This window comes from Gopherus flavomarginatus, chromosome 5 (genome assembly GCF_025201925.1).
Source record: "Gopherus flavomarginatus isolate rGopFla2 chromosome 5, rGopFla2.mat.asm, whole genome shotgun sequence".
Lineage (NCBI taxonomy): Eukaryota > Metazoa > Chordata > Testudines > Testudinidae > Gopherus > Gopherus flavomarginatus.
In genome coordinates this window covers 2165535-2191359 of record NC_066621.1, presented here as the reverse complement: position 1 = coordinate 2191359, position 25825 = coordinate 2165535, and the positions used below count along the sequence as shown (strand labels likewise).

Here is a 25825-nt window from a genome sequence, read left to right as displayed (position 1 = left end):
ATCTAAAGCCATGGTGCGCCCACACCTTGAATATTGGGTCCAGTTCTGATTGCCCCATCTCAAGGAGGATATAGTGGAAGTGGAGAAGGTTCAGAGAAGGGCAGCAGAGGTGATCAGAAGTACGGAACAACTTCCACACCAGGGGAGACAAAAAAGATGAGGGCTGTTCAGCTTAGAAAACAGATGACCAAGGCTACATTTACACTACAGGATAAATTCGAATTAGCTTAAACCGATTTTATGAAACAGATATTATAAAGTCGATTGTGCACGTCCACACTAGGCACATTAATTCAGTGGTGTGCATCCATGGTCCAAGCTAACGTCAATTTCTGGAGCGGTGCACTGTGACTAGCTACTGTAAAATAATGAGGCCAATAACGTCGATTTGCGTCCACACTAACCCTAATCTGATACAGTAATATCGATTTTAGCGTTACTCCTCTCGTTTTGTAGGAGTACAGAAATCGATTTAAAGAGCCCTTTAAATCGATATAAAGAGCAGTGTAGTGTGGACGGGTGCAGCGTTAAATCGGTTTAACAGCGTAGTGTAGACCAGGCCTAAGAGGAGATGTGACTGAGGGCTATACAATCATGAGTAGTGTGGAGAACGTGACTAGGGAAGTGTTATTTACCCCTTCACATAACACAAGAACCAGGGGCCACCCAATGAAATTGACAGGCCGCAGGATTAATTGAAAAAATAAATTAAAAAAGAGAAGTTGTGACGTTGCATTTCATAATGTTTCATGGAAATATGCTTAGGAGTGTAAATATCATGTAACTGTAATCTGCTTTATTCAAAAGGTCTCTTGTAAGGTGTCATTACAAAGCTTATAATCTACAGCGTGGTCATCCTGTTTGTATGCATGTATCACTCTTGTATCTGAAACTAGGAATATGAGCTATAACTCTGAGGTCCTATTCTAATTATGCAAAGTGTGGACCATTAATGGTGGCCTGGAATCTCGATGGCTCCCATTGACAAGGACAATTGGTTGTAAATGGCTCTGTTGCAAACTTTCCTGGGTGCCAGCCCTGGAAGAATGGAAGCTAGGGTCTTACAGTGACATGTGATCATGTCGCCTGAACTGGAATCCATTGTAAACCTGGTGCTTTTCCATTGAGAAGGAGGGTTGGGGACCCAGAAAGACAAAAGATTCCTGCCTTGTGCCAAACATAACAAAGGGGGTGGAAGAGAAAAAAGGGGGTCGCAGGCATGAGAACACCCCTGCTTTCCACCTAAGATGTCTGCTGGAACTAACTATGTCTGTACCAGGGGAAAGAATTAGGCCCAGACAAGGAAGGAGTCTAGTCTGTGAAAGAAGCTCATTGGAACATCTCTGAGGGTGAGATTAGGCTTAGATTTGCATGTTTTTACTTTATTTTGCTTGGTAACTTACTTTGTTCTGTCTGTTATTACTTGAAACCACTTAAATCCTACTTTTTATTTTATACTTAATAAAATCACTTTTGTTTATTAATGAACCAAGAGTAAGTGATTAATACCTGGCAGAGCAAACAGCTGTGCATCTCTCTCTATCAGTGTTATAGGGGATGGACAATTTATGAGTTTACCCTGTATAAGCTGTATACAGAGTAAAACAGATTTATTTGGGGGTTTGGATCCCATTGGGAGCTGGGTGTCTGGGTGCTGGAGATAGGTGACCTGCTGAGCAGTTTTTTGGTTAAAGTCTGCAGCTTTGGGGTGTGGACCAGACCTGGGTCTGTGTTGCATCAGGCGAGTGTGTCTGGTTCAACAAGGGGAATCCCAAGCTGGCAGGGAAAATGGGCTCAGAAGTAAATTTAGCATGTCAGGTGATAGTCCCAATGTGACGGAGCAGGGCTGATTTGACCCAGGAATGTTGCCGGGGAGTTACATTGGGGATGAGAAGGAAGCTATCTGAGCTGTAACCTGAGCCAGGAGAGGAGTGGGGAGAAGTGACACCTTCTGCCTGAGAGACTGAACAAAGGAGAGGAGGAGCAGAGGGGAGGGGGACAAGAGCTGCTGGAGGGATTTTTTAGGGTCAGTTTGGGCTGAGTGGTGCAATGCAGGGAACCCCAAGCTGGGGTCTAAGCTCCCTGAACCCCTAGAAGGACTTGATTGAGGGGTTCTGGTTGTACCTACATGCTCTGCTTGGGACTGTGTTCCTGTCATCTAATAAACCGTCTGTTTTACTGGCTGGCTGAGAGTCACAGTGAGTCCCAGGAAGAGGGGAGCCGGGCATTGACTCCCCCACACTCCGTGACACCCAGCCAGTCACAGAAGTATTTCTTCACACATTGCTAGGGTCCTACCAAATTCACAGTCCATTTTGGTCAATTTCACCGTCATAGGATTTAAAAAATCATAAATTTCATGATTTCAGCTATTTAATTCTGAAATTTCACAGTGTTGTAATTGTAGGGGCCCTGAACCAAAAAGGAGTTGGTTATTGTAGGCAGGGGCAGCTCTAGGAATTTTGCTGCCCCAAGCACGGTAGGCAGGCTGCCTTCCGTGGCGTGCCTGTGGGAGGTCCTCCGAAGCTGCGGGACCAGCGAACCCTCCGCAGGCAAGCCGCCGAGGGCAGCCTGCCTGCCGCCCTCGCGGTGCCGGCAGAGCGCTTCCCACGGCTTGTCGCCCCAAGCACACTCTTGGTGTGCTGGGGCCTGGAGCCGCCCCTGATCGTACAAGGGGGTTGCGGTACTGCTACCCTTACTTCTGTCCTCAGAGCTGGGCAGCTGGAAAGCGGCGGCTGCTGGCCGGGATCCCAGCTCTAAAGGCAGACCCACCTCCAGCAGAAGCGCATACGTAAGGATGGCCTGGTATGGTATTGCCTCCTTTATGTCTTCTCCAGATGAACCATGGTCCAGCAGCTCTTAGGCTTACCAAAGGGATTGACCATTTCCACTGAGACCAAGAATGTCTAGAGTGATGAGAACGGATGAGACAATTTGGGAAGGGATATTGAAACACCTGTTTCGGGGCTATTGTCCGCCTAGAGAGCAAGCTGAGATGGTCATCTTGAGAGGGCAGATTCTCCCACACCTGTTTATTGAGAGGGTCTCGACTTTCCTCCGGAGGAACATCTGGATCTGAAACATCTTGTACTGCCCACTGCTGGAGATTGACTGAGATGGCCCATGGTCTGACCGAACCTGGCAATTCCTGTGCTTCTAAAATATCTGTACGGTCCTTTGGGACAGGCCCAAGTCATTTCTGCAAGACAGCGTCCCCTTGGGAGTGATATCAGCTGCACTGAGTGTGTGTGGAAGACCTACCTACAGTAGAGCTGGTCGGGAAAGTTTCACTGCAACTTTTTTTTTGGTTGGAAAATGCCGATTTGGCAAAACTTTTCAGATCAACATCTTGACTTGGATGGAATTTTTGTCAGGAAAGTTTCCCAGGTCCAAGATGGACTTTCTAGAGCAGTGGTTTTCAACCTGTGGTCTGCAGACTGTCTAAGGCTTGCAAAGGGGGCTCCTCCATTCAACATTGTTTAGGGGTCTGCAAATGAAAGAAGATTGAAACCACTGTCCTAGGCCAAGAGCAAGGCCCCAGAAGCACCAATGGCAGTGTGAGCAGAGCACTCCTTTGGGAGGTGAGGCAGAAGACCCGGCAGCGTGGCCCTTCACTGTGAGAACTGGAAGCTGGGTCTGAGTTTCATGATGACGGGGATTGAAAAAAGTAACCTCTTCATCTTTTCAAAATGGAATTCTTGTTTTCCAAGGACCTGTACGGCAAAGCACCTTGCATATTATCCCAGCGCGAATGAGCTTGTACAGAAGACATCACCTGCAGCCAAGGCCCGTGTCTCCTGGGGCCCTGGCTGGAGGACCATGTCTCCTGGAGCCCTGGCTGGAAGGACCATGTCTCCTGGGGCCCTGGCTGGAAGGACCATGTCTCCTGGGGCCCTGGCTGGAAGGACCATGTCTCCTGGAGCCCTGGCTGGAAGGACCATGTCTCCTGGAGCCCTGGCTGGAAGGACCATGTCTCCTGGAGCCCTGGCTGGAAGGACCATGTCTCCTGGGGCCCTGGCTGGAAGGACCATGTCTCCTGGAGCCCTGGCTGGAAGGACCATGTCTCCTGGAGCCCTGGCTGGAAGGACCATGTCTCCTGGGGCCCTGGCTGGAGGACCATGTCTCCTGGAGCCCTGGCTGGAAGGACCATTTCTCCTGGGGCCCTGGCTGGAAGGACCATGTCTCTTGGAGCCCTGGCTGGAAAGGCCATGTCTCCTGGGGCCGTGGCTGGAAGGGCCGTCTCCTGGACCTGTGATGGGCTGTACAAACGTCACACTGGGAAACAGATGGTTAAAGAGCATCTCTGGGCCCGGAGGCCTCACCCAGTCACACCTGCCTGGCAGGCTCTCAGCGGAGGTGCAGCGAAGCTCAGTCGGGGAGGCCTGTGAACAGGAGCTGATCTCCACTGGTAGGTTCTGCAGGAGCACAGCTGGAGCCCCATGCCACCTGGAGCAGACCACGGAGACCCTGTGAGTGAGGGGGAAGAACCCCTGGAGAGGCAAGGCGGGGTGGCACTGGGCAGTAGGCGGTGACCCACGGAGCAGGCTAGCTGATACCCTTCCCCAAGTGATGTGCGAGTTCCCCTGCTGCGAGCCCCACAGACTTGAGGCACTAGGGGGACAGGAAAATAGTGTTCTGATCACTAGGGGACACACACACCTCTGCCCCATCTCCTAGGTCCCTGCCTAGAAGGGTCTGCTGGGTTAGAGCAGGGGGGAGGTACTGGGAGCCAGGACTCCTGGGTTCTATCCCCAGTTCTGGGAGGGGAGTGGGGTCTAGTGATTAGAGTGGGGGGAACTGGAAGCCAGGACTCCTGGGTTCTCTCCCCAGCTCTGGGAGGTGAGTGGGGGCTGGTAGGCAAGGGCTGGGAGTCAGGACTCCTGGGTTCTGTCTGTATCTCTGGGGGAGGTGGATTGAGTTGTGGGCTGAGAGCTAGGACTCCTGGGATCTCTCCCTCCTGTGGGAGGAGTCTGAGGGCTAGTAGATTACATCACTAGTGTTAATTTTGGCTACTGAGATCAGCACAAAACGCTGCCAAGCTAATCCCTGCCAGGCTGGGATGACTGAGCATGTCAAACAGGAGGAAGGGGGTGCAGCAGCCAGGCTGAGTGGTTACAACAGCCCTTCCCAGGGTGGCTCCCAGAAATCATAGGCCTGTCACCATGCCAAGCTGGCCAGCAAGGCTGCCATTACTGGGGAGTGCCTGCCTGTCTCCGCCAAGAGGCCTTGACTTCTTGACCTTTCACTGTGAGAGGCAAAGGAAACCATGGTCTGGGGCAGTGCAGGGAGCTGGGGGCCAGGACTCCTGGGTTCTATCTTTAGGGCTGGGAGGGTCGTGGGGTCTAGTGTCTAGAATGCTCTATGCATCATGCTGCCACTTACAGGTATGCAAATCAGCTCTCAAAATGCTCCTCTGCCCGGAAATCTCCCTGGCCCGTATATAAAGAGGAAACCATAAAGCCGAGGCCTTCCTCAAATGACGCATACTCCCCCAATCAATGGCAGCCGTGTGCTGTTGCTCCCCACCTCTCGCCGCCCATAGGATTTATTCCCACCCCGGCTATGCAAGGTCCCAGCTGATTTCCCCATCGCTGTTTCACGCCTACTTCCTGCTTTGAGTTCTGGGAAGGATTTGGGCAGCGGATCTCAGAGGTGGGCCCACTGCTTTGATTTCTAGGGCACAGCTATTCTTGCAGCCCCTGCTTTCTGGGCAAGAGATAAGTGCCTGATCTTTAGCTGCTGTACACTGAGATCGGGGTGTGTGTCACCGAGATCATATTCCTACCTCTATTAAATGTGGTGTCATCAAACAGCTCCCGGGAAGCGGTATTAAACACTTTCCCATGCTGGTGCAAGCACAGAACAGAAGGACAGCCCCTGAAGAACGTATAACCCGAGCACGGCGTCTGCTCACTTTCTTCCTCCTTCGGCTCGACGACTGGCGCCTCGGGCTCTTTGGAGACCAAGTGGCCACCAGTTTGGACAACATAGCTCAGAGATTTCACTCAGAAGCCTGTCCATTGAGTCAATACAACATTGCTTCTCAATACTGACCTCTAGGGCCGGCTGGTGCAATGGGACAACCCGCCCCACAGGGAAGCATCGGTGTGATGAATTTGCTAGGGCAGCCAGAATGCTGGTCGGAGGACCAAATCACAGGGAGAAAGCTGAATCCTCGCTAGTTAAGGCCAGAAGGGGCTGTTCAATCACCTAGTCCGGCCGCCCATATTTCACAGGCTTGAAAATTTCTCCTGCGTCCTCCTCTATTGAATCGTGTAACTTGCATTGGGCTAATGCATTTTGCAGATAGGTGCCCAGGCTGGCTAGGAAGCCGTAAAGGGATGGGCCGTCAGCTGCTGTACATCAGGGTCTGTTCTAATGGTTAATCGCCTGTGTGCCCGCCAGCCACCAGCTGGCAAAGGGCATGGAGTGCAGAGCCCCTGGCCGTCACAATCCTTGCAAGCTGGGTGCATGGAGAATATCAAAGGAGTTGTGTATCGACACTGCAAATTCTGTTCTTCAGGCCAGAAAGTTAAGGCAGGAGGTGCCCAGGCCTCGGACGAGTTTCTCTCGGGCAGGGGGGTAACGCTATCTGCCTGCTTGCTTGTGTGAAGAGTATTGTCCGTCTCGCCCTGTCCGCAGGAGCGCCTCCTCCTGGCCAGGCGTGGTGTGGCGGCTTCCTTCGCACGCGGAGCCCTCTGCTGGCGGCCACTCCGCCGCGGTGATGTGCTCTGTTCCTGTGTGTCACAGCGCCTCCTATTCCCGACTCAGCCCTCCGGCTGGCTCACTACATCGTCCCCCCACCTCTGCGGTATCAAGGTCTCCCTGGATCAGCTGTCCCCGTGGGGCCTCTGATGGTCCTGTGCCCGTGGCTGGCAGAGAAATCCTGTACCCGGGGTTGCAGTCCAGGACCCTTTAATCGCCAGCCAAGGTCTGCACAGTCCCCTTCCTGGCTGCTGTTTCTCTGGGCGTCAACTCATGCCTCCTTTCCCTACATCTCCCCTGGGGTTTTCTCCTGTCTTCTATCAGAGTCAGAGAGTGACGGAAGCCTCTCCCCCGGCTGCTGCAAACTTCCTCTCTTTCTAACCCAGGCTATGAACTGCCAGACCAGAGGTGCCGAGGATCTGAACTGTCCGGTCCAGAGGTTCCAGGGCTCTGAACGGCCGAGCCCAGAGGTGCCAGGCCCTGAACTGCTCGGCCTGGAGGTGCCGGGGCTCTGAATGGCCGAGCCCAGAGGTGCTGGGGGGCTCTGAACTGCCAGGCCCGGAGGTGCTGGGGCTCTGAACGGCCGAGCCCAGGGGTGCTGGGGGGCTCTGAACTGCCCGGCCTGGAGGTGCCGGGGCTCTGAGCTGTCAGGCCCGGAGATGCCGGGGCTCTGAACTGCCAGACCCAGAGGAGCTGGGGCTCTGAGCTGCCAGACCCAGAGGAGCCGGGGCTCAGCCCTGGCACAAATTAAGCAGTGGGTGCTGGGTTTTGGAATAAGGACAACGAGTTGTTCTGGGGCAAAGGGACTGGCAGGATAATTCGCCTAGGAAGCAAGTTGATCCTGTGTTTGCCTGGTGGCCAGAGGATCACAGCCAAACCTGGCTGTAAATCGCCGTGAGGGCAATCACTGAGCAGTCTTTAGCTAGACAGGAGAGCATATTTTCAGCTAAGTTGAGGCTCTACACTGCGAGTTTGGGCGTCATTTTCCACGCAGGCAGCTGGTGGTTTCCAAGGCTTCTCCGTGCTGTCACTCTCCTCTCTCTGCCGTGTGACACGCTCACCGACCAGCTGTCGCTAGCAGCCTCTCTAAGGGCTGCGTGCTAAGCTGGAACTGGTAAGCAGGGGTGTCCGCCGTCCTCAGACGCAGATATCTGTAACTTCTCTGCATTCTTAATGGAACAGGGAGATGGTCAAGGCTGGGAACTTGTCTGCAGCTAATCCATAGCGTGAAGGTGGTGAGTTCAATCCTTGAGGGGGCCACTTAGGGATCTGGGGCAAAATCAGTACTTGGTCCTGCTAGTGAAGGCAGGGGACTGGACATAATGACCTTCCAGCTCTGTGAGATGGGTATATCCCCATATTTTATTCTATGAGATAGGAGAGCGGGGGTCTGCGAAGGCCTCGAGGGCAGGGCTTGTATTGCCTGTGGCTGATGGCACCAGAATGGGGGGCAGGACATGGGCCTGCCACTTTTTATCTGCCTTAAGGGCGAGTGATGGAGGAGGGGATGGAGAGGAGTGAGTGGGGGCGGGGCCTCAGGGAAGAGGTGGAGTGAGGGCGGGGCCTCAGGAGAAGATGGGGAGCAGGGGCGGGGCATCCAGGGAGAGGCAGAGCAGGAGCAGGGTCTCGGGGGGAGAGCCGGAGTGACAGTAGGGCCTCAGGGTGAGGGGTGGACCGGGCCATGGCTTGGGCCCTGGTGGCCCCCCATGTCTAGGTAGCTTCCGGTACTCCTGGGCTGAACCCCCGTTGGCAGATGGTGAAGAGGTAGCCCTGGGTACCCCAAGAAGTGTGTGTGTGGGGATACAAATGTCCCCCAAATGTGTCACCCTGTTTTCTTGTCCCTTGGCTGCCATAAAAGCCAGCCGGCTAGCAAACTCGGCCGTAGCCACCACCACGTTTGCCCGAGCTCAGCGGCCCAGAAGCACCAGAAGCAAAGTGGTGATTGAGGTGAATTTATAGGCGCCGACCACGCTGCATGGATGCTGAGATGTGTGTGTGTGTTTCTTTGCTCCATCCAAATCAAGGCACCGCCCCAGCGAGTTAAACAGGCCAAGTTCTGTAAGCTTCCCATGATTTTCTCTAGCCCTCGGATCGTTTTTGTGGATCCTCTCTGATTCTTTGAACGGCCGTTTTAACATTTGCGTGCCAGAAGTGGACGCAGTGTTCCAGTATCCGTCTCACCGGTACAGAGGTAAAATCACCGCGTAAGCCCTTTGAGGTACAGCGTCATGCTGGGAGCTCACATTGAGTTCTTTGTCCATCATGACCTCTTAAATCTTTCCACCTGGGATTCTCCTTAAGGGGATGGAAATTTTGGCTCCAATTTTAAGGCCAGCTCGAAGATGGGAGCAGCGTGAAAAAGAAGAAGCTGGCAACTGGGATTCTCATCCGACCGGTATGGCCAGATCCCAAGTTATCTCCCATCCCAATAGGCACAGGTTGCAACTGAGTCTTAGCGACGCCTCACCCATTATCACAACTGTCAACAACACCTCCTGTGTCACCTAATTGTTGCTGAGCTTTGGAGGTTTATATAAGATCCTTTGCGTCACAAAAGCTGGGCGTGGGCAGCCAGTGGTTTTGCAAATGCACGAGGTTGAAAAAATAGGGACTGCATATCTGTGGGCTGGTAGCCCCCAGAGTCACCAATCGTGTCAGGTGCTGCACAGACCCCGACCAACATCAGGTCTTCTGTTGTGTTTGGTGCTATACAGACCTACCCCATCAGGGCTCCTCAGACCCGATGATCATAATTTTTCTGTAATGATCATTATAGAACAGTGTGTAACCAATGCGGTGCCATCTGTCTGAATCTGCAGGCAGCCTGAACAAATGGTTGACTGACAGATGGAATGTAATGGGCTCAGTGGAGCATGAACTCTGAAACCTAATGATAATAATGTCACAATCGGGCATGGGTTTGAACTGACATGGGGGCATCTGCCTGAGTCTGCAGAGAGCCTGGCATGATAGCCCCAAGAGGCATGTGTCCTGCTAGCCCTATATTGTGAACGTTTGTTAATTCTGAAGTCTACCTATTAACACAATTGGAACTGAGGGAAATTTTTGCAACCAAAATTGTTAAGCCAGAAAAAAAAAAGCAGGGGTGGTGACCCCCAAAAATATTTTGTGAATTTGCGTCGGTTTTGCTAAATTTCTTTTATCAAAACAAAGTCAGAAAAAATCCAATATTTTCTAAACAAAATGTTTTTATTTTTCATTTTGAGATTTCCTTTTGTTTTATTAGGAAAACCATTAAAAAGGTTGAAAAACATCTAAGAGGGTTGGTTTCTTTTGGTTCAAAAAGACTCTTTGTTTAATTTAATTTAAAGAAACATCAGCAGTGTTTCAAAGTGGTTGCAAGATTTGGGTGTTTTGCTTCAGAACAACGTGGCATTTCGAGAGTTCCTTCTACTGAAATGTAAAAATATTAAAAATGTTTCAAAGCGGTTGAAACATTTTGATTTTTTTCAGTTTGCAATGACTTCTTTGTTCAAGCTTCTTTGTAATTTAACTTTAACTCTTCCCAAAATGATTTAAAAAAACAGCTGAAATGTTTCCATTTTTTAAATGAAACATTTCATTTGATGGATTTTTTTTGTTTGCATTTTCGAGTCACTAAAAATTTCTAAAACCTAATTTTTCAGTTCAACCCATCCCCTCCGCCCCGATTTTCAAAAAATCAATTATTTGCGAGCACTAGATGTGCCTTTTCATGGCTGATTGGAACAAAAAAAGGAGGATTGTATTGTACAGGGACCTATCTGCTTTGAAATCCCAAGTGGGTGGGGCTTATCTTGTGGGAGGAGCTACTAGGAGCCACACCCCTTATTTCCCTTATTCCCCCCACCTCTGGATTGTGAATAGACACAGCTTCCATTCATTTTTGCATCAAAAGCTTTTTATTAACAATAGATGTGTAAAGCTACATCGTATTTAGAGCAGAATTGACCCCCCTCCACATACAACTGTGTGTATGTCTGAAATGGGGGAGAGGGGTAATTCCTTAGCCCTAGACTGACCACAACCCCTCCTTTTGTGGCTTCTCACAGCATTCCCCTGTGATGTAGGAAAGTTTTACAAGCTCCTTTTGGCAGATGGATGGGAGGGAATGGAGGGAAGCCAGTTGACGCCCGAGGTCACACCGTAAACTGATGGCAGAGCTGGGAGCAGAATGCACCTGCCCATTAGGTCCCCTTGCTGAGCTAGGAATCGAACCCAGGGATCCTGATTCCCATCCTACCACATCTAACCACTACACCCCTCTAAAAGGCAGACATAGAACCCAGAAGTCCTGGCTCTCAAGTCCCCTGCTTGGCTCCCCTGCCCTCCCAAAGCTGGGAACAAAACATAGGAGTCCTGTTTCCCAGCCCTAGGATAGAACCCAAGAATCCTGGCTCGCAGCCTGCCCTCCACTAAGTACTGGATCCCTCTGCCTTTCCAGAGCTGGAAAATGAACCCAGGTGCCCTGGCTCCAGACTCTGTGCTGTAACCACTAGATGCTGTGGTCCTGCCACCCACTTCTGTGAACATCAAATGAGAACAAAAGCATAAACTATATTGCAAGGTAAAGTCAGTGAGTATTTTAACTAGAGAAAAGATCCAAAAATTCAGTGGTCCCCTTAAATCTGCCCCTGGTGGAATTTAATAGTTGGATGTAAAGGAAGTTCCTTCCAGTTAAAGCTGTTCCAGATCTGGAAATCCTTAATCCTAAATCCTTTCCAGTTCAGAATGAATCCATCCCAACATTTTAAGTTTCCATAAAACAAACATTTTTGAAAAAATTCAAGTTTTGAATTTGATTTTTTTGAAATTTCAGTTGATGTTCTTGCTCTTTTCATATTATGCTTTTCTTTCCTGTAATGTGTCATATGAAATAAATTTCAAACTGAAAAGTCTTTTCAACATTTTTAAAAAATGGAATGTATTGTTCTGATCCAAAGACTTTTGTTTTGATTTCCACGTTTCTGTATGTGATTAGTCTTTTTATTTTATAATTTATGAGTGAAAATATATTTTCAAATGAAAAGTCAGAACTTTTCAATCTGATCAAAATGTTTCATTCTGATGTCAACTTTTCTTTTCATTTCTTTATTTGAAAATAAAATACAAGATCAAGAGGAACAGTGTGTGTGTGTTTGTGATATCGTCTCTTATATACTCTCCTATGTAGACTATAAAGCATGATACATTTCAAAGTATCATAAAGTTTAATTTCAATTTCAACTTCACTTTTCTTGTCATTTCTTCATCCTGTATTATTTTGTATTGTTTCATTTATATCTATCTATCTATCTATCTATTCTAGTCTACTCAATTTATAATAGAATATAAAATAAAATACATTTTGAAAGGAAAAAATGCAATATTTAATTTCAATATCAATTTGCTTTTCTTGATCTTGCATTTCATTTTATATTTTTATTTTATGTTATAGTCGACTATCTTATTAATATATTTAATTTCTTGATCTTACGTTTTATTTTGCAGTTGGGGATGGATAGATAGATAGGGTGTATAGAGATAGATAGATAGATAGACAGATAGGGTGTATGGGGATAGATAGATGGATAGATAGGGTGTATGGGAATAGATAGATAGATAGATGAGGGGATGTATAGAGATAGCTAGATAGATAGAGTGTATGGGGATAGATAGATGGATAGAGGGGCTGTATGGGGATGGATAGATAAATAGATAGATAAGGTGTATGGGGATAGATAGATGGATAGATAGGGTGTATGGGAATAGACAGATAGATAGATGAGGGGATGTATAGAGATAGCTAGATAGATAGAGTGTATGGGGATAGATAGATAGATAGATAGATAGATAGAGGGGCTGTATGGGGATAGATGGATAGATAGATGGATGGGGTGGACTAGTCCTAAAGTCCCCTGCTGGAGGCTTCAGGGTCCTGCCACAACCATCCCAGGAAAGGAGCAGTGGAGGGGTCCTCCAAGCAGCCTCAAATGGTTGTGAGGAAGAAACCAATCAGAGGGGCTGCTAGAATGGCTAATCAGGGGCCGGGGGGGGAGGGGCATATAAAAGGAGCTGCAGACTAGAGGAGCACCAGCAGTCAGTGGCTGCTTGGAGCTGGAGAAGAAAGGACGCATGCCTGGCGGAAGAGCAGCAGGACCACAGACAGCTAAGTGGGAGCAAGGACCAGGGGAGGGTGAGGCTCCTGGCTGGCTGCTAGGACTGAGCCAAAGCCAGTTTGCTAGCAGGGACCAGGGGAGAAATGAAGGAGCTCCTGGCTGGCTGCTGGGACTGAGTAAGGACTGAGCCCAGCTGGAGGCCACAGGAAGATAGTGTCTCCAGGGAGGAACCTTGGGGATATGGCCCCATACCAGGGCCAGGGCTACTTAAAGATTGAGCCCAGGGAGAGCTAAAGAGACACCACCAGAGGGGACTGAGATTGGCCCTGGTGGACTGTATGCCCCGGAAGGGGTCTGTTCTGGTTCACATGCAGACAGTGTGTGTGGCTCAGTCAGAGGGCTGAGTCATTAAAAAAACACCTGAGAACCGCCAAAGGGGGTCACCAGAATTGAAAGAATGCAGACACGCCCCACCAGAGGGGGCGCTCGCCAGAGGCGGTTGCAGACCCTGTTACAGATAGACAGATAGGTTAGATTCAATTAGATGGGGTATATGGAGATTAGGGATGGCTGGCTGGAGGCATGTGCATGGGGATATGCAGACAGAGCAGGGAGTAGAGAGGCCAACAGACAGAAATTCAGTGACTCTGGAGACAGATAGATCAATAAATAAGGCTTGGATCAGAGAGGTGAGAGAGTTGGGCCGTGGACGGCTGCGGAAGGACAGGCAGACAGATGCTGAGTTTGCTCATGCTGCCTAGTCCCCTCATGGGTAGGAGTGAGCGAGATGGGGGTGCATGCCGTCCCCGGGAGGTCTGTGCATGGGGTGGTGCCCTCTGGGCAGGTGGCAATGACAGATCCCACCCTCCCTTCCAGCCTGGGGACAGGAGGGGAGATGACCCAGCCGCCCCTCCCCCCAGTAGCCCTTTCTAGCCCTCGATGAGGAGCAGCCCCATAAGCAACAGCAGCCAGGTGGTCTTGCTGGTCCTTGCAGCCCAGCCAGCCCCAGCGTTCCCGAATATGTTCCTCCCCTTCTCTTCTGGCACAAACTCGATGTCAGGGACGTGGCTGTGGATCCAGGCCTCATAGGAGGTGAGGCGGATGTAGACCCCGGGGCGGTTCTTGATGGCGCAGCCTTCTCCCCAGCTGACGATCCCAGCCAGCAGCCACTCCTTGGAGGCCTTGCAGACCAGTGGGCCGCCGGAGTCCCCCTGTGGGGTGGAGGCAGAGACAGGGGTGTGGGAAGGGGCGTGAGAGTGGCGCTGGGGATCGGGGCCTTGTGTGCATGTGAGCAGCACTGCCTCCTGCTGGAGGGAATCAGGATAAATGGAACACCCAGCTAGATGGGCTGGTCCCGGGTAGCAGAGAAGGGGCAGGATACTGGGCTAGATGGGCCCATGGATCTGAGCTGGGACAGGAGGGAGGGGGCAGGATACTGGGCTAAATAGGCCCATAATCTGACCGGGGCAAGAGGCAGGATACCAGGCTAGATGGGCCCATGGGTCTGACCCAGGGAGGGTGTCAGGACTCCGCCTTCCCTTGCTGGGGGGCGCTTACCTTGCATGTATCCTTCATGCCCTCAGCATACCCGGCACACATCATGTCATCCTGGATGGACTTGGGTGGGAACTTCTCCCCCAGTGCCATGTTGTAGAAATACTTGCAGGTCCTCTGGTCTATAATGGGCACCTGAAGCTTCTGAAGGGTCTGCGGGGCTGGCAGGTCCTCTGGGAAGGAGAGCCAGAGACAACGGTGAGGGGCCCAGATGGTTTTGAAGCAGAGCCAAAGAGTCCAAAGAGAGTGGAGGATGAGGAGAGATCAGAGAATTTCCCCTCTCATCCAGAGCAATTGTCCATGTTGAGTGCCATCACACAATCCCCATGGGAACATCTGTGATGGGCCTTGTTCAGTCAAGGGGAATCTCTCTGGACTTAATGGTGGCCATTCATTGTTTGAATTCCTGTTTAACCGGTTTAAGTTTTCATCACCCAAGATTTGTTTAACCTTCTTTTGGTGGGGAGGGAGGTCAGTTTCAAGTGATCAGGCTCTGTTTTGGGAGGTTTGGTTTTCATTGGCTGTTGCCTTTTGTTTACTGGCTATCGTTTCTTTGGTTGGGTTTCACTGATTAGGTTTTCAGTTTGTCTTACTGGTTTTCCTCTCTTGAGCAGTGGGTTTCATTTGCTGAGTTTCTGGTTTCATTGATCTGTTCCTGTGTTTTGCTTGTCGAGTTTGCTGTATTGGGGTTTGGGTTTCATACCTGACATTTCATTAAGGGATTTTGTTTCTCAAGGTTTGGGTTGTTTCATGTATTATTTAGTGGGTATTGTTTTTTGGGTTTTATGTTGCCATGATCGGATATTATTTGTCAGGTTGCACATTTCTATGATCAGTTATTGGTTATTGGTTTCCATTATTGGTGTCAGTTATCGGGTTTCACGTTGCGTTTATCGGGTATTGCTCATTGGGTTTCATGTTTCCGTTATTGGGTATTGTTCATTGGGTTTTTTATTTCAATTATCGATATCATTTCTCGGGTTTCATGTTACATTTATCAGGTATTATTCATTGGGTTTTGCATTTCCGTTATCGGGTTTTGTTATCGGTTTCTATTATCTGGTATTATTCATCAGGTTTCACGTTGCCATTATTGGAGATTGTTCATTGGGTTTCATGTTACATTTATTGAGTCCTGTTGATCAGGCTGCATGTTTCTACTGTCAGTAGACTTCGAAGGATTCGATTTTTATCAGTAAATGTTGGTAAACATCAGGTTTCACCGTACACACACCCGCACACAAACTGATGAAAAAATATTTCCATTGATGGTAACAGAATGTACATATCGCCAAAGTAAGAAAAATGTTGCTTGAGAACTTATAAGAGTTTGATTTAAGGATATTTACTTTGTATCTTTTGCCATGTGATTTTGACAATTTGTGTTTAGCGGTTATAAAGCTTTCACTTTTTGAAATCAATGTCTACGGTCATTAAATAATTATCGTCTGATGCACTCTATTGTCTGATGGCTCCCCATAATTTCCCACAACTGAAAATTTAGATTGATGAAACTAAAAAGATGCTTAAAACTCATAATTTTGTGCAATTTACATGGATAAAAATAGGAAAAAGTGCATGAAAACAAATCTGTTGAAATTATAAAAAAATAGAAATCAAATTTACCAAGTTATCAGCTATTTTTTATCGGGTTTTGTTTTTACGTTATAAGTTTTCATGTTTCGTTTATTGGGCATTGTTTATTGGGGTTGGTGTTTTGTTTATGAAGTTTCACTTACTGGCCTTGCATTTTTGTTTCTTTGTTCTTTATGTTTCATTTATTCTTGAACATGTTTCATTTATTTTATTTCATTTGTCCTTTATCTTGTTACTTTTGTAGTTTACTGTGGTTGGTTTAATCTTATTTCTTTTATTGTTTATTGTATTTCACATATTGTTGGTTGTTTCTCATTTATCGCAAGCCACTTATCGCTAACTGGGTTTTGCTTATTGGGTTTCCTTCTATCACCTTCCACTTTTATCATGTTTTGTTTCTTGTGTTTCATTTATTGTTGATGGTGTTTTACTGATCAGGTTTTGTTTACTGGGTTTGCTTTGTCCTGTTCCATTGATCATTTCTCAGGTTTGTTTAGCAGTTTCATTTATCACGTTCTGTTTATCGTTTATTGGGTTTTGTTTATCAGTTGTACCCCTTTGATTGATTGTTGGGTTTTGTTTCTAAGTTGTTTGTTTATTGTCTTTCATTGGTAGGTTTTCTTTATCAATTGCATTCATTGGTTTCTGTTTTGTTTCTGGGGATCTGATTTTGTTTACGGGTTCCCTGGTTTTCCCCTTTTCAAATCCCCCCACAAACTTTTTCGTAGACCATTTCCCATCATGAATCGTCTGGGGAAAAGAAATCCCAAATCCCAAACCTGCTAAATAACCTCCCCTTCCTCTGCATCCATCACCCCAACTGCTGACTCCCACCCACCTTTTGAACCCACCCTTTTCCTAGTTTCTCTGCCCCAATGCCATGATCCCAGCTCCCAAAGACACCTACCACCTTCCTGGATGTTGCCCCAGCCTGTTACCCAGCATTTCATGCCTGCTGGGAACTGGACAGAGGCAGCTGGGAGGCAGATAGGGAGGATATAATCGGTGAATTGGATGGGTCTCTCCAGCTCCACCAAGGCTATGTCTCCGCTGGAAGATTCCCCTAAGTATTTCGGGTGGCGGATGATGCGTTTCACACCCAAGGACAGCTTGTGAGGTTGACTGTTGGCCAACTTGTTGACTCCCAGCAGAACCATATAGTTGTAGGTGTTTGTACTCCTGAGAGCAGAGAGAGGAGTCAGAAAAGAGGGCTGGGACGGCGGGGGGGGGCTGTGGGCTGGGATTGAGGGGCACCGGCAGCACCAGAGGTGAAGGAGCCCAGGACTGGGACAATAGGGGGCTGCGGGTCAGGATCAAGGGACGTTGACACTCACCCTTGGAAGCAATGAGCCGCCGTCACCACCCACTGGTTGGAGATGAGGGATCCCCCGCACAGGTGTTTGTTGTTCCAGAGCAGACTCGCCTGCCAGGGCCACTCACCTTCCATCGAATCCTCACCCCCTACGTTCCGGTACTGAGCTCTGGGGCGGCCACAGACTGGGGAGAAGGAAGCGGGTGGGTGATGCTCAGACAGCCTGGGGGATTGTCAAAGCCAGCAGAAAACAGCTGGGTACATCTGGGGTGCATGCCCCACCCCACCCCGCCCCGGGCAGGTCTCAAACTAGCCACATGTTGGGCCCTGGCTGGATCCGTCCCCCATCACAGAACCAGACAGAGCCCCACTCTAATTGGCTGTCGGGAGCCAGTTGCCTGGGTAACCCCAGCTGTGTGTTACCAGTGGGGAGGGAGGGACCAGAAACTCACCTCTGTTGGACCGGGTCATGTGATTGCTGGGAACTGAAAGAGATCAGAGAGAAGGTAAGAGAGATCAGACCCATGAGCCCATCTAGCCCAGTATCCTGCCCCCTCCCTGCCAACTGAGATCAGACCATGGGCAAAATTTCTCCCCAGCCTTCCCAAGTTTGACTCAGGCTTCTCCTCTGAGGCATGAAGTCTGTAGCCCAATCTATATGTGGGTTCTAGGTCGGGAGTTCTCAAACTTTTTTTCCTGGGCCCCCCTTTGAAAATATTTCAAGTTGTGATGGACAGCCGCCCTCCCCCATCACACTCTTGGTACTGGACATAGTTTTCACGGCATCAGTGCAGATCCCTGCAGAGTGAAGTAATTATACGAGGCCACCTTTAGTTCTGCGCTGCTGCTGGCAGCATCGCTGCTTCAGAGCTGGGCTCCCGGCCAGCAGCCGCCGCTCTCCGGCCACCCAGCTCTGAAGGCAAGGGAAAAGGATGAGCAAGGACCCCAAAAAGAGGGCATGTCCGGGGAAACCTGTACCTATGGAAACTCTATAACATTTTTGTGATCTTGCAACACCCTCTACAATAGCCTTGCAACCCCCATTTTGGTCAGGACCCCCAGTCTGAGAAATATTGTCCTAGACCCTTTAAGTGTGTAGGAAATTTCTGTCCTTCCTCCAGATATTCTGCATTTTGGTGAGAATCCTTTGAAAACGTGTGACCCCTGTTGCATCCCGCAGCAGGGCAATCTGCAGGTTAATTGAGTTCTACATTAAGCTTAATCGCCATTGGTCAGTCCCAGCCATAGTCACCTCCCTTCACCCTTTGTTTTTCACTACCCAGAATCTACCTCGTGCCACACGTGAAATTAGTTTCACTGTAGCAGATAGATCAGGTCCCCGTCATGCCACGCACTACACAGACCCCCCCGCAACCAAGATCGGGTCCTGCATTGTGCCGGGCGCCTTCACAGACCCCAGAGATCGCTGCATAGACCCCGTGACCGAGATCAGGGCTCCCTTTGTGCCAGGCCTTGCCCAGACACGCAGAGAAAAACAGTTCCTGCCCCAAAGAGTGAGACAGTCCCTCCCCCAAAGACCTTCCGGTCTGAATAAAGAAGAGAGACAAAGGGCAGGAGGGGAAGCTGAGGCACAGAGTGGCCTGAATCATACTGGCTTTCTGATCAGAAGCCGTTGAGAGCTGCAAGAACAGCCGCCTTTGTAAGGCTGGGCGTGACACAATCATTGGCTAATGTGGGTGTGAAGTAAGCTCCCGAGGGTGACCAGACAGCAAATGTGAAAAATCGGGACAGGGGGTGGGGGGTAACAGGAGCCTATATAAGAAAACAACCCAAAAATCAGGACTGTCCCTATAAAATCAGGACATCTGGTCACCCTAAAACTCCCCCTTGGGGCAGAGTGACCCACGGCGGCCTCCTGCAGGGACCGTGGCACTTTCCAGCAGGGGTGGAGGAGCTGCAGACAGGATACCGGACTAGAAGGCCCGTGAGGCTGATCTGGGGGTGGCAGGATACAAAGCTACGTGGATCCATTAGTTTAATCTACTACAGACCCTCCCAGGGGACAGGTCCAGGATTTCCCAACGTGGGTCCAAGCTGAACTGGAGGGTTCCTGGTCTGAACTTCCACAGGAGCGAATTCGGCAGGCTGGGGGCCCAGGGCAGCTGCAACTGGCTGAGGCCCCACCTACCCACTCCCCTGCCCTCAGGCACCTAATGAGTAGGAAGGGGGAGGCAGATTGTGAGGCTAAGGAGGTGGGGAGGGGGTTCAGCTGGACTCTGTGACTGACCCCCTTCGGGGCCCCTCGGCTTGCCCAGCCCCACAAGCACCTTCTCCCTGCTCGGAGCTGACGCCCAGGCCCCGAGGAGGAGAGGCGACGGGCATACACCCACACGCTGAGGGCAGATGGTGGTGAGTCACTGTCAGGGCTGGGGAAAGAACCCAGGAGTCCTGGCTTCCAGCCCCCGCTCTGACCACTAAACCCCACTCCTCTGCCAGAGCCAGGGTGAGAACCCAAGAGTCCTGGCTCCCAGCCCCCCTGCTCTAACCCATTAAAATGCCCTCCCCTCCCCGAGTCCCGGCTCTCACCTCTGGAGAGGGATTCCGTCTCGTCGCAGCCTTTCCCGTAGAAATCCAGTATGCTGGCAGCTGGCCCCATCAGTCCGGCCAGGACCAGGAGCTGCAGCCCCCACCAGCCCATCACCCATCCCCTCTGGGCAGCTCCTCGCCTCTCCCTCATGCCACTCCTGAAGGGTACAAGCACAGCTTCTCCTGCGAGAGAGCCAACAAACAGCTGCCAGGTGCCCTCTGGGGTTCAGGGCTCCTATATACCCAGGCGAGCAGGGCGGGGAACAAAGCGGCCCAACTCGTTCCAGGTGAGGATCCCAAGCTTTGCTCCAACCTGTGTGTGGTAGAACTCAAGAGTCCTGGCTCCTAGCACCACCCCCACCCTGCTCTAACCCACTCGCCCCCACTCCCCTCCCACAGCCAGGATAGAACCCAGGAGTCCTGGCTCCCAGGCCCCATGCTCTAACCCACTACACCCCACTCCCCTTCCAGAGCTGGGGAGAAAACCCAGGAGTCCTGGCTCCCAGGCCCCCCCCCGCTCTAACCACTAGACACCACTCCCCTCCCATTGTGCAGGGCATCGTGCAGACCCTGCCCATGACTGGGGCTCCTGATGGACACCCATGAATGACCCCGGCAGGGATTTTATAACAGTAATAGGGTTACTTTAGTAATAGCTGTCTGGGTGGTGGGGCCAGCTGACCTGCCATCTGTCTTCTAGCCATCACCTCTCATTGCTCCCACAAAACCCCGCTATCCCCCAGTTGGCTCCAGTAGTGATAGCTCTGGATTTACCCTGGGCACACGGGGCTCAGAATACGGCCCTGACGGCCTTGGCCTGAGTGGGTCACTCCCAGCATAGGCCAGAGTCTTTGCAATCGACAGCTATGGAATCAGCCACCAGCTGGAGTTCGTCCCTCCGGGACAGACAGTGAAAGGTTTTTCTTGGTTAAAGAACCATGACCCCCTGCCCTTAAACCAGCTGGGAGACTGGGCTAGATGGGCTTGTGGGTCTGAGCTGGGGGTGGAGGGGGACCCCCCAATCTCTGCATGTTGTTATTTCTCACCAGATTCTGTAACTCTCTCCCTGGCGGTTTTGAAGCGAAGATCGCTGAGTCATTGCTTGTGACCTGCTTTGTAGACCACTGAAGATAACCTGCGCTAGAGATGTTTCTGGTATTATTAATGAGCTGGTACTGACCTATAATCAGGGTGATTACTATTATTTAACTCAAATGACCAAAATGTACTTGGGAGGAACACATTTTGAGTTAAATTTCAGCAGCTCGGGCCTTCCTATCTTACTCTCTGCGTTGTGGTATCACCTCCAATGCCTGGAGCTAGAGTGCTACCCCATGGGGCTAGGCCCTGGACAAAACCCTTTCATTCTGAAACCTCTCTTGCTCCTCCCAGAAGACCTCCAGCTGCCATGGGAGCAGAGCAGAGTGGATTGGAAATGGCACGGTCCCATTCGATTTTCAAGGCCCAGTGTTCCCATTGCTTCAGCAGTGCTGAGACTAGTCCCAGCTCTTGTTGTTTACTCCACCCACATGCCCTCCCATGCCAGGCAAACCACCCTCCTCCCGCCCATGCTGGTCTGCGTGCTGCTTCTCCGAGATGCCCTGGATGCCTGAGGAGGGTAACTCAAGCCTCCCCAGGTGAGTTTTGTGTCAGTGACAACGGCTGCTGGTGACCCACCGCCTCCCATCTGCCTGCCAATCTCCTAACCTAATCTAATTTAATCTGTCTGCCCTAATCTCTATGCCCGTCACTCTGATTACCTGACCTTTCCCTCCTAAATCTGATTTTTCCTTATCTTGTCCCTCCTAATATGAACTTTCTACTCCAAAACGTCTCTGCTAATCTAATCTAATTTTATCTTATCTAATAATACCCCCATGGATACCTAATCTATACTAACTCTAATCTAATCTAATCTAATCTAATCTAATCTGATGCCTTGATAACCTAATTTGAGCCTATACTAATCTAATCTGATGCCCTGATAACCTAATAGCTTCTAATTTGAGCCTGTCCTAATCTAATCTAATCTAACCTAATCTAATCTGACTGTCTGAAAATCTTATCAAATATGATGCTTTCTTAATGTATTATAATCTGAGTTTAAAAAAAATCTGATGTAAACCTCCGAAAATCAAATCTAAACAAGCCAGAACTCATCTGACTATTTACTAATCTCATATCTATCCCACTATCACAGTGCTTCACTCACCTAGCCCCTGTCCTGTTGGATTTCCTATCCAAACAGTCCATCAATTTCTCTTCTAATTGAGTTTAATCTAATTTCTAACTAAAATTATCTTCCACTTGCTACTTCTCTCGTAAACTAAAGTCTCCTTGATTCTGTCTTTCCCGATCTAATCTGCATTCTACCATTTCTACCTCCATGATTTAATTTGATCTATTCTAAACGACCCAAATTTAATCTTATCTCCTCTATTCTAAAATATTCCTGTTCTAATCCAAACCAATTTAATCTGTTACTCCATAATCTAAAATACCCTAATTATCTCTGTTAATACTAACATCTGGGCACCTCATAAATTCATCTAATCGCTCTATTAATTTAGGGCCTGTTTTTAAAAGTAATTATTGTCATCACCTTGATTTGGACTTTAGATCCACTGACTACAATGATTTATTCCCAGTTCGGAGAAGGGAGTGGTGCCTAGTGGTTAGAGCGGGAGAGGGCTGGGAGCCAGGACTCCTGGGTTCTGTCCCTGGCTCTGGGAGGGGAGTAAGGTCTAGTGCGCTAGAGCAGTGGGGCTGGAAGCCAGGACTCCTGGGTTCTGTCCCTGGCAGCCTCTGGGAGGGGAGTGGGACTGGAAGCCAGGACTCCTGGGTTCTGTCCCTGGCTCTGGGAGGGGAGTAAGGTCTAGTGGGCTAGAGCAGTGGGGCTGGGAGCCAGGACTCCTGGGTTCTTTCCCAGCTGGGGCAGGAATAGAAGTTCAATAGTTAATACAGCTGGGTCTGGGAGACTAGGCTCCTGCATTCCAATCCACACCCTACCATTCACTCACCACGTGCCCCTGGCAAGGCAGCCTTCCCTCAGTGCCTTAATTTACCCATCTGTCCCATCCTCCGCTCCTGGGGTGTGGCTGTGGCTGGATGAGTGCCCATCTCTGCAACACCTTTCAGGGGTTAGCGACATACTTCAATCAATGTCACACTCAGGGCCGGTGCTACCATTAAGGCAAACTAGGCTGTTGCATAGGGCGCCAAGATTTGGGGGTGCCAAAAAGCGGTGCCCCCAACTTTTTTTTAGAGCAGTTTCTCCCCGAACACGTGGTCACTGCTTCACTTCTCTGGCCTCCCAGGCTTCTGGCACCAATCAGCTGTTTGGCGCCGCAAGCCTGGGTGGAGAATTAGAGCGGGGGCGGCGTGCTCGTGGAGGACGCGGAGCAGAGGTGAGCTGGGGTGGGGAGGTGCTGCACGGCTCCCCAGGGCGGGGCGCTGCCTCGAGGAGTGGGGGAGGGCGTCTCAGGGCAGGAGGGAGAGCTGCTGCGGGGGTGGCAACCTCAGGGCGGAGTGGGGGTGGGGAGTTGCCGCAGGGTGGTGGGGGGCGCAAGGTGGAAGTTTCGCCTAGGGCGCGAAACTTCCTTGCACCGGCAGGGCCGGCTTTAGGCCGATTCAGCCGATTCCCTGGAATCGGGCCCCCTGCCTAAGAGGGCCCCGCGACTTAAGTGCCTTTTAAATTTTCTTTACTTACCCCAGCTGCGGTCTGCTCCGGGGTCTTCCATGGCCCCGCTCCCCTGACCAAAGGGCCGGTGGGAGCGCGGCTGCCCCACAGCCCGGCTCTCCCAGCTGGAGCCCCGGCCGGAGCGCGGCAAGCTGCCCCGGGGTCCCAGCTGGAGCCCCGGCCGGAGCGCGGCAAGCCGCCCCGGGGTCCCTGCTGGAGCCCCGGCCGGAGCGCGGCAAGCCGCCCCGGGGTCCCTGCTGGAGCCCCGGCCGGAGCGCGGCAAGCCGCCCCGGGGTCCCTGCTGGAGCCCCGGCCGGAGCGCGGCAAGCCGCCCCGGGGTCCCTGTTGGAGCCCCGGCCGGAGCGCGGCAAGCCGCCCCGGGGTCCCTGCTGGAGCCCCGGCCAGAGCGCAAGACCTACCTTGCAGCCCTGCTCACCCAGCTGGAGCTCTGGGCCCTTTAAATAGCCCCCAAAGCCCGGGGATAGCGGGGGCTCTGAGGGCTATTTAAAGGATCAGGGATCCAGCTGCCTCTGCCACCCCATCCTTTAAATAGCCACTGGAGCCCCCCTGCGCCCATGTATTCTCCAGGGCTCCTGCGGCTATTTAAAAGGTCTGGCGGGGTAGAAGCAGGGGAGCCCCAGGCCCTTTAAATAACCACCAGAGCTCTGGGATAGCGGGGGGCTTGGGGGCTATTTAAAGGGTGGGGGCTCCAGCTGCCTTTGCTGCACCCCCTGCCCTGCCCACACCAGCCCTGCCCCCCCGCCTGCAGCCAGCTCTGCACCCCGTGCCCACAACCAGCCCCTGCCAAACCCCCTGCCCTGTCTCCAGCCAACCCCTGCCACACACCTCTATGGCCCTGCTCAAAGCCAGACAGCCCCACACACAGCCCTGCCCACACCAGCCCTGCACACCCTGCCTGCACCCAGCCTCGCACCCCCTGCCCTGTCTCCAGCCAATCCCTGCTGCACCCCCTGCCTGAAGCCAGCCAGTTCCGCACTCCTCTGTCTCCAGCCCTCTCAACCCCTGCTGCATCCCCCCGCGGCCCTGCCTGAAGCCAGCCCACCCCACACACCCCCGTCTCCAGCCAGCCCTGCACCCCTTGCCCTGCGTGCAGCTAGACCCTACCTCCAATCAGCCCCTGCCCTACCTCCAACCAGCCTCATGTCCACTGCAGCCCTGCAGTTCCCAGAGCAGTAACCCTGCACACCTGCTTCAATGAGGAGGGCAGGGAGCAGCTGGGACCCACACATGTGCACACCCGCAGGGAGTGGCAGGGACCCACACATGTGAAATGGTGGTCATTAATAAGTAATCAACAGCATATATGATGCAATGTACATAATATATAATTGTATTATTTATATAGTTATGGAAAGTAAATAATACATGGAAGAAATAAAAGGCTTTTTTTTTTTTTTTTTTTTAGTAATCCCTGCCAGGGCCCTGCCAAAAATGTTCGAATTGGCCCCCGCACTTCCTAAAGCCGGCCCTGTGCACCGGCCCTGGTCACACTTCCAGGTCAGCTTGGTCCAGCCGTACCAGGAATTGTTGGAGAAGCGACTGGATTCCGTGGCTTTTACTTTCATTACGATTTCAACAAAGCGAAGTATTTAACAGCCGCTTACGGGCAGTGCCGGCAGGGCCCTGGGAGTCAGGCAAAGCCCTGGCCCTGGGAGGGGAGAGGGGGCTCGTTGAGCCGGTGCTGGGACTGGGGTCCTATGGCTCCTGCTGCAGTAACAGCGGGAACAGGTAAAATGTACTTTGTTGCCTGCGGGACTGACCCGACCCGCCCCAGACGGCAGGAATTGGTGGGAAATCTCTTGTCAGTTTGTCACAAACAGAATTTCAGCCCCGTAAAGCCCGTTTTTCCTTTTTTAAATAAAAGGTTCAATCCTTAACTGGAAGCCAGGGGTAGAAAGAGATTTGTCTATTTTCAGAACAGGAGTGGAAGTGGTTTATTTTCAAGCAAGAGTGGTTTTATTCTTTCAGTGGTGAACAATGTGTCTGAATTCCGTTTATGTCTATAAAATACGAGCGTGGGGGAATCTGTCCCTCTTGCGGGATTTGTGGGCTCTAAGGTTTGCACGAGTGAGATTAAAACAAGACTCATGCAGGGCTCTAGGATCTAGTAGGGGGCTGGGAGCCAGGACTCTTGGGTTCTCTCCCCAGCTCTGGGTGGGGAGTGGGGTCTAGTGGTTAGGGGGGGGCTGGGAGCCAAGAATGCAAACTTTACTGATTTAATGGTGAAATGTGGCAGCTGACTAGAATCCAAGCATCCTGCCTCCCAGCTCCCCTTCCCCGCCCAGTAACCTCATTGACGCCTCAGAGAAACAG

The 25825-nt window shown here is 51.0% G+C and overlaps 2 protein-coding genes across 2 annotated transcripts in view; one reads left to right on the top strand and one right to left on the bottom strand.

Moving 5' to 3' along the window:
* LOC127051190 (transmembrane protease serine 9-like) overlaps window positions 1-25825 on the top strand; it is a 94021-nt gene that overhangs the window by 16161 nt on the left and 52035 nt on the right. Inside the window, exon 3 of the mRNA XM_050953159.1 lies at window positions 13539-13575. Within this exon, the coding sequence (XP_050809116.1) occupies window positions 13539-13575 (37 nt within the window). The remainder of the gene's footprint in view (window positions 1-13538; window positions 13576-25825) is intronic.
* On the bottom strand, window positions 13733-17442 carry LOC127052906 (serine protease 27-like). Its single transcript, XM_050957054.1, has 4 exons — window positions 17288-17442; window positions 16861-17132; window positions 14361-14530; window positions 13733-14014 (listed from the first exon to the last, which is right to left on the bottom strand). Exons 1-4 carry the CDS (start codon window positions 17398-17400, stop codon window positions 13733-13735), a joined length of 837 nt encoding a protein of 278 aa, XP_050813011.1. The 5' UTR covers window positions 17401-17442.

Bases quoted from the DNA above. Each gene is read 5' to 3' on its own strand.
- LOC127052906 (XM_050957054.1), bottom strand. From the start codon at position 17,400: ATGGAAGGTGAGTGGCCCTGGCAGGCGAGTCTGCTCTGGAACAACAAA. The intron at 17,133-17,287 runs GTGAGTGTCAAC...CTCTGCTCTCAG, and splicing joins GCGGCTCATTGCTTCCAAGG to GAGTACAAACACCTACAACT. The intron at 14,531-16,860 runs GTAGGTGTCTTT...TCTCCTTCCCAG, and splicing joins GGGCAACATCCAGGAAGGTG to AGGACCTGCCAGCCCCGCAG.